Source organism: Bubalus kerabau, chromosome 16 (assembly GCF_029407905.1).
Source record: "Bubalus kerabau isolate K-KA32 ecotype Philippines breed swamp buffalo chromosome 16, PCC_UOA_SB_1v2, whole genome shotgun sequence".
Lineage (NCBI taxonomy): Eukaryota > Metazoa > Chordata > Mammalia > Artiodactyla > Bovidae > Bubalus > Bubalus kerabau.
The window spans coordinates 15,552,895-15,565,931 of NC_073639.1; the positions used below are offsets into that span (position 1 = coordinate 15,552,895).

At 39.6% G+C, this 13,037-nt stretch overlaps 1 protein-coding gene across 1 annotated transcript in view; it reads left to right on the forward strand.

Annotated features, from left to right (window-relative positions):
- The window catches only part of TTC29 (tetratricopeptide repeat domain 29), a 341,387-nt gene that overhangs the window by 134,237 nt on the left and 194,113 nt on the right, over positions 1-13,037 (forward strand). Inside the window, exon 10 of the mRNA XM_055549984.1 lies at positions 9,281-9,404. Within this exon, the coding sequence (XP_055405959.1) occupies positions 9,281-9,404 (124 nt within the window). The remainder of the gene's footprint in view (positions 1-9,280; positions 9,405-13,037) is intronic.

Genomic DNA, 13,037 nt, shown 5'->3' on the forward strand with positions numbered 1-13,037 from the left:
GCTTATCTATGAAAATGGATGTTGTTCCCAGCAAGTCTTGGGAAGTTATACAAATTTATACCTCTAATCCTGCCACTATCTTTAAAAAATTAAACTCTTTTGAAGTTCTTTCTGAGCGTGTGGCGTGTCCTTTTGAACAGCTCCTATTCAACATCATAGATGGAGAGGTGGGCTTGATCTTTCAAAACAGCTAAACTTATCTAGAGACACATTTAGAAAACATAGAAAATAATCTCTGAGGTTAACCCCATTTTTAGAGCAAAACACATTAAATGACTTGTGAATGCTTTGCATCACTCCACTGTGAAGCAGTTTCCTGACGATTAATCCCCAAAATGCCATTGGTGTCATCATTAGATGATATCACTTGGAAAGAACTGTCTTCCTTAGCATACCAACTATGTCTGGACAATTGGAAATACAGGGTGAAATCCAGGCTAGAAATAGAGATGTGCCAGGCATTTGCATATGGGAATTAGTACACACGTAATAGGTAGTGGTGCATGAAACTAAGAAATTGCCCATGGGTTCAGTTCAGTCGCTCAGTCGTGTCCGACTCTTTGCGACCACATGGACTGCAGCACGTCAGGCCTCCCTGTCCATCACCAACTCCCAGAGCTTGCTCAAACTCATGTCCATCGACTCGGTGATGCCATCCAACCATTTCATCCTCTGTCATCCCCTTCTCTTCCTACCGTCCATCTTTACAAGCATTAGGGTCTTTTCCAGTGACTCAGTTCTTTGCATCAGTGGCCAAAGTATTGGAGCCTAAATTTCACCATTAGGCCTTCCAATGAATATTTGGGACTGATTTCCTTTAGGATTGACTGGTGATCTCTTTGCTGTCCAAGGGACTCTCAAGAGTTTTCTCCAACACCATAGTTCAAAGGCATCAATTCTGTGTACTACATAAGTGTTTCCCTTCTCAAATTTTCAACCATCTCTTTATTCAAAAATATACAAAGACCTAATATATACTCCTTGGAAGAAAAGTTATGACCAACCTAGATAGCATATTAAAAAGCAGAGACATTACTTTGCCAACAAAGGTCCATCTAGTCAAGGCTATGGTTTTTCCAGTGGTCATGTATGGCTGTAAGAGTTGGACTGTGAAGAAGGCTGAGTGCAGAAAAATTGATGCTTTTGAACTGTGGTGTTGAAGAAGACTCTTGAGAGTCCCTTGGACTGCAAGAAGATCCAACCAGTCCATTCTGAAGGAGATCAGCCCTGGGATTTCTTTGGAAGGAATGATGCTAAAGCTGAAACTCCAGTACTTTGGCCACCTCATGCGAAGAGTTGACTCATTGGAAAAGACTCTGATGCTGGGAGGGATTGGGAGCAGGAGGAGAAGGGGACGACAGAGGATGAGATGGCTGGATGGCATCACTGACTCGATGGATGTGAGTCTGAGTGAATTCTGGGAGTTGGTGATGGACAGGGAGGCCTGGCGTGCTGTGATTCATGGGGTCACAAAGAGTCGGTCACGACTGAGCGACTGAACTGAACTGAACTGAATATATACTAAGCACTGTACTAGAACTTGTTGTCTTCTAAGCATTTTGCCACTTGTATAGATAATATTGGGGCTTCCCAGGTGGCGCAGTGGTAAAGAATATGCCAGCCAATGCAGGAGACCCAAGAGACACGAACTGGATCCCTGGGTCAGGACAACACCTGGGAAATTCCATGGACAGCGGAGCCTGACAGGCTACAGTTCTTGGCATCGCAACGAGTCAGACACAGCTGAATGACTGAGAATGCACTTGCATAGGTGACTATCAGTTTGGGTCAGCCACTCAGTCGTGCCCGACTCTTTGTGACCCCATGGACTGAAACACGCCAGCCTTCCCTGTTCTTCACCAACTCCTAGAGCCAGCTCAAACTCATGTCCTTCACATCGGTGATGCCATCCCACCATCTCATCCTCTGTCATCCCCTTCTCCTCCCGCCTTCTATCTTTCCCAGCATCAGGGTGTTTTCCAATGAGTCAGTTCTTCGCATCAGGTGGCCAATGTGTTGGAGTTTCAGCTTCAGCATCAGTCTTTCTAATGAATATTCAGGACTGATTTTCTTTAGGATTCACTGGTTTGATCTCCTTGCAGTCCAAGGGACTCTCAAGAGTCTTCTCCAACACCACAGTTCAAATGCATCAATTCTTCGGCACTCAGGTTTTTCTTTATAGTCCAACTCTCATATCCATACATGAATACTGGAAAAACCATAGCTTTAACTAGGTGGACCTTTGTTGGTAAAGTAATGTCTCTGTTTTTGAATATTCTGTCTAGGTTGGTCATAGCTTTTCTTCCAAGGAGCAAGTGTCTTAAATTCATGGCTGCAATCACCATCTGCAGTGATTTTGGAGCCCAAGAAAATAAAGTCTGTCACTGTTTCCATTGTTTCCCCATCTATTTACCATGAAGTAATGGGACCAGATGCCATGATCTTAGTTTTCTGAATGTTGAGTTTTAAGCCAACTTTTTCACTCTCTTCTTTCACTTTCATCAAGAGGCTCTTCAGTTCTTCACTTTCTGCCATAAGAGTGGTGTCATCTGCATATCTGAGGTTATTGATATTTCTCTTGGCAATCTTAATTTCAGCTTGTGCTTCATCCAGTCCAGCATTTCATATGATGTATTCTGCATATAAGTTAAATAATAAGGGTGACAATATACAGCCTTGACGTTCTCCTTTCCCCATTTGGAACCAGTCTGTTGTTCAATGTCCGGTTCTAACTATTGTTTCTTGATCTGCATACAGATTTCTCAAGAGGCAGGTCAGATGTTCTGGTATTCCCATCTCTTGAAGAATTTTCCACAGTTTGTTGTGATCCACACAGTCAAAGGTTTGGGGTAGTCAGTAGAGCAAAAGTAGATGTTTTTCTGGAACTCACTTGCTTTTTCGATGATCCAGTGGATGCTGGCAATTTGACCTCTGGTTTCTCTGCCTTTTCTAAAACCAGCTTGAACATCTGGAAGTTCATGGTTCAAGTACTGTTGAAGTCTGGCCTGGAGAATTTTGAGCATTACTTTGCTAGTGTGTGAGATGAGTGCAATTGTGTGGTAGTTTGAACATTCTTTGGCATTGTCTTTCTTTGGGATTAGAATGAAAAGTGACCTCTTCCAGTCCTGTGGTCACTGCTGAGTTTTCCAAATTTGCTGGCATATTAAGTGCAGCACTTTCACAGCATCATCTTCTAGGATTTGAAATAGCTCAGCTGGAATTCCATCACCTCCACTAGCTTTGTTTGTAATGATGTTTCCTAAGGTCTACTTGACTTCTCACTCCAGGATGTCTGGCTCTAGGTGAATTATCACACCATCGTGGTTATCTGGGTCATGAAGACCTTTTTTGTATAGTTCTTCTGTGTATTCTTGCCACCTCTTCTTAGTATCTTCTTCTTCTGTTAGGTCCATACTGTTTCTGTCCTTTATTGTACCCATCTTTGCATGAAATGTTCCCTTGATATCTCTAATTTTCTTCAAGAGATCTCTAGTCTTTCCCATTCTATTGCTTTCCTCTATTTCTTTGAATTGATCACTGAAGAAGGCTTTCTTATCTCTCCTTGCTGTTCTTTGGAACTCTCCGTTCAAATGAGTATATTTTCCTTTTCTCCTTTGCCTTTGACTTCTCTTCTTTTCTCAGCTCTTTGTAAGGCCTCCTCAGACAACCATTTTGGCGTTTTGCACTTATTTTTCTTGGGGATGGTTTTGATCCCTGTCTCATGTACAGTGTCACCAACCTCCGCTTATAGTTCTTCAGGTACTCTGTCTATCAGATCCAATCTGTTTAATCTATTTGTCACTTCCACTGTATAATCATAAGGGATTTGATTTAGGTCATATCTGAATGGTCTAGTGGTTTTCCCTACTTTCTTCAATTTAAGTCTGAATTTGGCAATAAGGAGTTCATGATCTGAACCACAGTCAGCTCCCCATCTTATTTTTGCTGACTGTGTAGAGCTTGTCCATCTTTGGCTGCAAAGAATGTAATCATTCTGACTTTGGTGTTGATCATCTGGTGATGTTCGTGTGTATAGTCTTTTCTTGTGTTGTTGGTGTTTGCTATAACCAGTGTGTTTTCTTGGCAAAACTCTGTTAGGTGACTTTAGTGATACAGATTTCACTGCTGAGGGACACTTGCAAAAACAAACTACCATTCACCCATTATAAACTTTTTAAAGGTTTTATTTTTTTGTAACAGTTTTATTGAGATATAATTCCTATACCATACAATTCACCCCTCTTTTTTGACATTAAAGACTAGTTTTATTAAATGTTTAATATAGATCAAAGACTGTGGATTAATGATATGCAGTTTTTCCCCAGAGCTGCTGTGTTTATTTCCATACAGATCACAGAAAAATAGCATTTAGATAAACTAGCTCATTTTAGTCAATGTTTCAAGGCAGGTTGACATTTTTTCCAAGATGAATATGAGTTCTAATCTTAGATAATTCCTCCTTGGTATAAACATAATTTTCTATTTCATTTTAATTGATTTTGTGAAGAAGCCAAACAAATTTTAATTTTCCTAATGTTGATGCTAACACACATACCCCATTATATAATAATGGGATTATTTTATGAAAATTCTAAATGTATGAAAATGTTTTGCATTAACTTATTTATTCCGTGCTCTTGCCTGGAGAATCTCAGGGATGGGGGAGCCAGGTGGGCTGCCATCTATGGGGTCGCACAGAGTCGGACATGACTGAAGCGACTTAGCAGCAGCAGCAGCATATGACCATTTCTGGTGTGACAGATCTCAAGGCCTTACCACTAATAATCAAATATTATCTTGTACATTACTTTGTCAAGAAGTGCTTTTCCAGCTATTTATTACATATAGTAATAGCTCATCAATTACTGATTATAGACATTCATGGAAGAAATGATTCTGCAGTGAGTTCTATTTGTTCAGAGATTTGGGTGAATATTAGATTTTGCTCTTTTAACTGAAACCAGGAAAATGAAGGTCATTTTGCAAATTAATGTATAAAGTGAGAACTGTTAATATTTTGATGCCCAACATACAGACAGAACAGTGTTGGATATTTAATTGCTTTATGGCTATACACACATGACATAAACAGAAACATGAAAAATTAGGTAAGTTAACTTTTGCATAAAATTAAGTTGAGTCAATTCAGATAGAGATTTATTAGAACCATAAATAATTAGACCAGTTTTAGAGTTGTTTGATGTCATTATGTCCTAGTCATTTCATGTATATACATATAAATTCAATGTGAATTTCACACTTCCTAGAAATTTTTAATCAAAAAGTCATTAACCAGTGAACTAACTGAATCTGTTATACTGAACAAGTAGCCTTATTTTCAGATTTCACTGAATCTAACATTCTTCCTATTGGACTACACATTGTACATATCCAATAAATACAGATATTCCAACTAAACTGTGACATAACGCTTTCTTTTTGCTTAGAATTTGTATTTTATACTTAATAAGAGAGCTGTTTTATTTACAATAAGTATTTTTACAATGATTCTTGAGAATTCTTGTAAAAAGAAACTATAAACAAGGTAAATTCATATTCTTTGAACATCTTTGCATTCAAAGTCCAATTCTTCTGAATCACCATTAAACTCAAATTGTCAGTATTTTTTTCTTATCCATATCTTTTTTATGTCATCAAGAACATTGGTGCTATGTAGCCTTTCCTCAAATAGGGCTCCAGTGTCCCCTGCCTTCAGTATTTCTTCCAAGTCATGGGCCACCAATCTGACAGTCTTGAAGCTGGTACTTTCTTATCTTCCAGGATTTCAGAAAACAACCAGTCCTCCTATTTCTTTCTGAAATTATCACTAAATAGTTGTCAACAGAAGGATCAAGGCATTATGATCATGAGTCATGTCCAAAGACATGGACAAGTTCAGCAACAACTGTGATTTGACCACTCCTGTCTATGAAAAACTATAAGATGCCACCTGTTCTCAGGGAGGGATCTCAATTTAGGGAATGTTAAAATATGGTAAAGTGTGTGTTTTAGAATCAGTGAAATATGGTTTTAATATTGCTGAATTTTTCTATAGTTGCAATAATTAAAAATTTTGTTAGTAAAACTTCTCCATATACCATACAACACCCTATCTGGAGCTCCTCTGAATAAATCTTTGCTGTATAAACATAAAGAAATGCCCTTCTTGGGCTTTCCTGGTGGCTTAGATGGTAAAGAGTCTGCCTGCAATACAGGAGACCGGGTTCAATACTTGGGTTGGGAAGACACCCCTGGAGAAGGAAATGGTGACCCACTCCAGTATTCTTGCCTGGAGAATTCCATGGATAGAGGACCCTGGTGGGCTACATTCAATGGGGTTGCAAAGAGTCAGACATGACAGAGTGACAAACACATTTTCATGCAAGATCGCAAAACAAGCTCTGAGTTTCAGAATTTCATCTTGTTATTTAGTAAGGGTCAGAGCACAGATGCTCAGTGGTAGCTGCTGACCTATGAAAGCAAAGAAAGGTGGTTCTAGGAAATCAGAGACATTCAAGAGTAGGGGTTTTCCTTTGTTATGCTCCTTTGAAGAATACAATGATGGTGTTTTCTGTTACTTTAAAAACCTCTAAATTTTGGATTTTGTCACTTCAATAAAAAATATCAACATTTCTGAGATGATTTAACAATGGAATGTGTATCATCTTAGATTCATCGTTCTTTTTTAGGGATTGACCCCAAACATGTCAGATATTCAAAAGATATTGAATTTCTTCAGGATGCTTAATTTGGAGTCATTATTTTGAAATCACTTCTGGCCTTGTCTGCAATGTTATGCCTTTAATTCTTTATGGCCCTGAATCAGCAGTCTTAGAGTCAGCAGTTAAATGTCCCTTGAGTTGTTAAAGGTAGCTTCAGCTACATCTATTAAAAAATGCTCACAGCATACGATATCTTGGATGGAGCTGTTTACAAGAATTACGGTCTTTTTCATTGGTTGCTCAAGGATTTTTCACCTTTGTTCTTGATCTCATAGGCCCCCAAGTGTTCTTTGCATAAGACATCACTACAACTAGCTCCTCAAAGAAAAGACCTGTCTCTTTAGACTGACTTTCAAATAATTGGCTCTTTTAGAGAGATTTTTAGACCCTTTCCACTTGTTGTTTAGTCGCTTAGTTGTGTCCGACTTTGGCGATCCCATGGATTGTAGCCTACCAGGCTCCTCTGTCCATGGGATTTCCCAGGCAAGAATAGTTGGAGTGGGTTGCCATTTCCTTCTCCAGGGGATCTTCCCAACACAGGGATCGAACCCACTTGGCAGGCAAATTCTTTACCACTGAACCACTAGGGAAGCCCCTTTCCACTTGTTATTATACTTTACTGTTTAGCTCTTACTCATCGGAGAAGGCGATGGCACCCCACTCCAGTACTCTTGCCTGGAAAATCCCATGGACAGAGAAACCTGGTAGGCTGCAGTCCATGGGGTCTCAAAAAATCGGACATGACTGAGCGACTTGACTTTCACTTTTCACTTGCATGCATTGGAGAAGGAAATCGCAACCCACTCCAGTGTTCTTGCCTGGAGAATCCCAGGGATGGGGGAGCCTGATGGGCTGCCGTCTATGGGGTCGCAGAGTCGGACACGACTGAAGCAACTTACCAGCAGCAGCAGCAGCAGCTCTTACTCATATGAAACTAAGATTTGTATATCTCTGGGGTAGCATGCAGATCATGAGGAACTAATGAGTATTTGGGACTCATTTATATTAATAAAATGAGAGCAGAATTCAAATAATAGAAGTTTCTTAATATAATTCATTGAAATCTTTAAAATGATGTGCCTCTCTTCTTTTTATTTTTTGGTCAGTGCTCACCACATGTTATTTATCTGTTTGTTTAATATTCTAAATACAAGTACTGTATTATTTTTCCTTCCAGTGTTATTGAGATGTAATTGACATGCAACACTAAGTTTACAGTAAAATGATGTACAGTATGATGATCTGATCCCTCTTCTTTATGAAAGAAGAAAATAGCCAAACTTGTTTTAGTCACTTTGGGTCATTTGAGCTGCTCTAACAGTCTCCAAAATCTCAGTGACTTATGAAAATTAGGTCTTATTTCTTGTTTATATAAATTCTTGCCATTTGGCAGAAGCTTATGCCAGGAGCCAGGCTCCTTCCATCTCTGGGATTTATCTTTCCTTTCCTGAATCCTGGTTAAGAGATTTAACAATCCTCTATTTTCATTATATTTTTTTAATACCTCCAGCAAATATTTTATGAATCACATATGCCTCCCTCTCAAAGAATTGGTTTCATTTGCAAAGGAATGTATAAATTTTCAACCTTTTTAGACGTTTTATTTTTAAAAAATACAACAGCTTTCAGTTCAGTTCAGTTCAGTTCAGTCACTCAGTTGTGTCTGACTCTTTGCGACCCTATGAATCGCAGCACACCAGGCCTCCCTGTCCATCACCAACTCCCGGAGTTCACTCAGACTCACGTCCATCGAGTCAGTGATGCCATCCAGCCATCTCATCCTCTGTCGTCCCCTTCTCCTCCTGCCCCCAATACCTCCCAGCATCAGAGTCTTTTCCAATGAGTCAACTCTTCACATGAGGTGGCCAAAGTATTGGAGTTTCAGCTTTAGCATCATTCCTTCCCAAGAAATCCCAGGGCTGATCTCCTTCAGAATGGACTGGTTGGATCTTGCAGTCCAAGGGACTCTCAACAGTCTTCTCCATCATATCATATGTGAGGTTTTTTTGTGTGTAACTGGCTTCTTTCATTTCGTATGTTTTCGAAGTTTATCCATGTTGTAGCATGTATCACTACTTCATTCCTTTTTATGGCTGAATAACATTCCATGGTATGAATATAGCACATTTTGCTTATCCCTTCAATTGATAGACATTTGGATTGTTTCCACTTCTTAGCTATTATCATGATTATTGATATGAACATTTATGTACAAGGTTTTGGGTGAGCGTGTGTTTTCATTTCTCTTGGGTATATACATAGGAGTGTAATTCTTGGGTCATATGGTAACTATTACACTTTTTGAAGAATTGACAAGTTGTTTTTCCAAGCAATGGCACCATTTTACAATCCTACCAGTAATCCATAAGTTTAAAGGCTCACATTCTAACTCACTGTACACTCCATCAAAGATGAGTCACGTGTTTTTAAAATTTACACCCTACATTTCATTATCCTAATTACTGTCTTAACACTTCCTAAAGCGAAGACACAAAGAAATCTCTTAATGTGGTATTAAATGATATGAGACTTTAATGGTTTCTTATATTTTTTTCTAGCCAAGGACAGATGGCAGAAGCAGTCAAATACTTGAAAAAAGTTGTGAAAATTGCAAAAAACAACTTTCAAAAACTGGATTTTGTGAGAGCAAGTACAATGCTTGGGGACATCTACAACGAAAAAGTGAGCATACTGTGTTTCTTACTTATAAGGGAAAAATTTGCAGAATTTTAAGCTTCTGTTTTTATTTGATCCTCGTCTTCCCGTAGTATGTTGTCCAGAATGGCCCCAGGAAAGCAGGACTTAGTCAATGCAGAAGGCAGTGGCTGGGAAGAGAAATGCCTGTTACTTGTTCCTCTTCCAGGTTGTTGTTACTACTGTTCAGTCACTCAGCCGTGTTCAACCCTTTGTGACCCCATGGACTGCAGCGTACCCAGATTCCCTTTCCTTCACTATCTCTCAGAGTTTGCTCAAACTCACATCTGTTGAGTCAGTGATGCTGTCTAACCATCTCACCTTTGCCACCCCGTCTCCTTTTGCTTTCGATCTTTCCCAGCATCAAGGTCTTTTCCAATAAGTTGGCTCTTCACATCAGGTGGCCAAAGTAATGGAGCTTCAGCTTCAGCATCAGTCCTTCCAGGCAATATTCAGAGTTGATTTCCTTTAGGATTGACTGGTTTGATCTCCTTGCAGTCCAAGGGACTCTCAAGAGTCTCTTCCAGCACCACAATTCAAAAGCATCAATTCTTTGGCACTCAGCCTTCTTTATGGTCCAACTCTCTCCAGTATGACTACTGAAAAAACCGTAGCTTTGATTATGTAGACCTTTGTAATAAGCAAAGTGATGTCTCTGCTTTTTAATACACTATCTAGGTTTGTCATAGCTTTCCTTCCAAGAAGCAAATGTCTTAATTTCGTGACTGCAGTTGCCATCTGCAGTGATTTTGGAGCCCAAGAAAATAAAATCTGTTACTGTTTCCACCTTTTCCCATTCTATTTGCCATAAAGTGTTGGGACCAGATGCCATGATCTTTGTTTTTTGAATGTTGAGTTTTAAGCCAGCTTTTTCACTCTCCTCTTTCACCTTCTTCAAGAGGCTCTTTATTTCCTCTTCACTTTCTGCCATTAGAGTGGTATCATCTGCATATCTGAGATTGTTGATATTTCTGCCAGCAATCTTGGGTTGCTGGATGAAACCCAGATCAGGTTGGGTTTCATCCAGCCCAGCATTTCACATGATGCCCTCTGCATAGAAGTTAAATGAGCAGGGTAACAATATCCCTCCTTGTCATACTCCTTTCCTCATTTTGAACCAGTCAGTGGTCCCATGTCTGGTTCTAACTGTTGCCCTCACATAGTAGTACACAATTCCCTTTTTTCCAAGCTCAGAGTGCTTGAGTGACCTACCCCAGCTCGCCAAGCTTCTAGTTGGCAGTGGTATTCAAACTCATCCACTGAACCACTGTATTTGCCATGTCAGTGATTTTAATCATTTCAGAATTATTTAGACTTTTTAGTAGGAAAGTAAGAGTCTGAAATCAATTTGAATGAATAAAATTACCATATTTAGTTTCTACAGTGGGAAACATGCTTTAACACAGGGCATCTCATTTCTTTTTACATCCTTCTCTCTTGCTCGCCCTGGCTCATTGGCCTTCTCTGTCCTCTCATTCAGTAATAATGTTTTGTGCCCTTTTGTCTTGGCTGTCGCCTTTCTCCTCTCCTCCCCCTCACCCACCTGCTTGCCTCTCACTGGCCCCGTCTTTCTGGAACCACTCTGGCCCCTATGGCTGTCCTCTCCCTCACCCACCTGCTTGCCTCTCACCGGCCCTGTCTTTCTGGAACCACTCTGGCCCCTATGGCTGTCCTCTCCCTCTCCCCACTTTGTTGCCCCTCTTTGTGCTGCCCCCCATGTGTCACCCCCAGGGCTCTCTCTCTGCTGGGTGCCTGCCAGCCCCATCTCTGTGTTCTGCTCTCTGCCTCTCGTGACCCTGTATCACTGATTTTGTGTTTCCTTTTGTGTACTTTTTCAGGATATAGTGATGAAAACAAGAGTCAAAGCTTATGCCCTTGTGCAGCTCACCATCTAATAGGCAAGCTTATCTTAGGGTGGCAGAATTGACATTCCTAATAAAAATATGTAGTCTTTTGGCAGGGGGTGGAGAAGAGTGTGGACAGTTTTCTGGAAAGTCTTTGTTGAATTTGTTGTAATAATGCTTTGTTTTAAGTTTTAAGACCAAGAGGCATGTGGCATCTTAGTTCCCTGACCAGGGATCAAACTGACACCCCCTGCATTGGAAGGCAAAGTCTTAACCACTGGACCACCAGAGAAGTCCCAAAACATGTGTAGTCTTACCTTTTAAAAGGATTGTCCTTCAAAAGAGAGGTGCAAAAAGCACAAATTGTTTTACCCTCCTACCAAACAATACCCAGAATACAGTTGTGTGTTTTTTTAACTGTAATGTGGACATCAAATATCAGCCTTTATTTTCCCAATTACAGAAAGCATAAGGAAGGTAAAAGCCATAAATGTATCTGAGGGGTAATATTTTTGTAAGGGCTTCCCAGGTGGCACTAGAGGTAAAGAACCCACATGCCAATGCAGGAGACATAAGAGATGCGGGTTTAATCCCTGGGTCAGGAAAATCCCCTGGAGGAGGGCCTGGCAACCCACTCCACTATTGTTGCCTGGAGAATCCCATGGACAGAGGAGCCTGGTGGGCTACAGTCCATAGGGTTGCACAGAGTTGGACATGACTAAAACGACTTAGTATGCATGCCATATTTTTATACTCACATTTTCTTAATTTTTTACCAAGAGTATCTTATCCACATGTACTTTATTCTCTGATTAGTAATTTTTGAAGAAGAATTTAATATCTAAAGCTAGAAACGAATAATATCCAAAGGCTGTGTCAAGTACCAAAAGTTGATATTTTTACCAGTGTATCCCTAGTCTATTATAAAATTTGGAGGATTCTAGGTATCGTGCTCTCTTCAAATATGCGTACCTTCAATGATACAAGTAGATTCATATGCCTCTGTGATTGCTTTTATCTTAATGTAGTAAATAGTCACTGAGAGTGTAATATTAAGAACATAATACTGTAATGTTTTTATGACATCACAGACTTCAAGACAAAGCTTTGAAACTAAAATTATTAATGTTATGCTCAGTTTTTATGCAGTTTCCTGATTCTCTGCTGGAATTTTCTCAAGTCAGAGAATGTACTGATGACTTCTCAGGCTGAGTCTGAGATGTTAAATCATTACTCTTAAAGTATGATTTGAAAATGTATAGCTAAGTGGATTAGAACTAAGTGATAGTTGTGTTTTCTTTTCCTTGTCTTTTTGAGGCATCCTAAATTTCCTCCTAGTCCTAGAAAGCCATTTCCTGAAAAAGCATCAATCATTATTAGCATTATTTTATTAAAAGCATTATTTCATATATCTGCTATTCAGTTGCTTATAAATGTTTCCTAATTGTATTAAATGCCTTTGTTCCAGTTAACCTACCCAAACCATTTCACAAGCTATTTGGAACACACACCATCTATTAATGTTAAGCTTTTCCTTGAATAAAACTATAGCAGGACAGAGGAACTATACCAATTTTTGCCCACCTGACTTTGAATCTGCCCTCATTTTTTCTTACCTGTGACCTTGGGCAAGTTAATTCTTTCTCATCTTTCATATATCAGTAACAAGACACCTTGAAGACTGGTTATCTGAGGATGAGAAATTTGAAAATATGTACATGGTTCCTGGCATATATTGGATACACAGTAGCATTTAACTTAGCTTCTCAAACTCAGG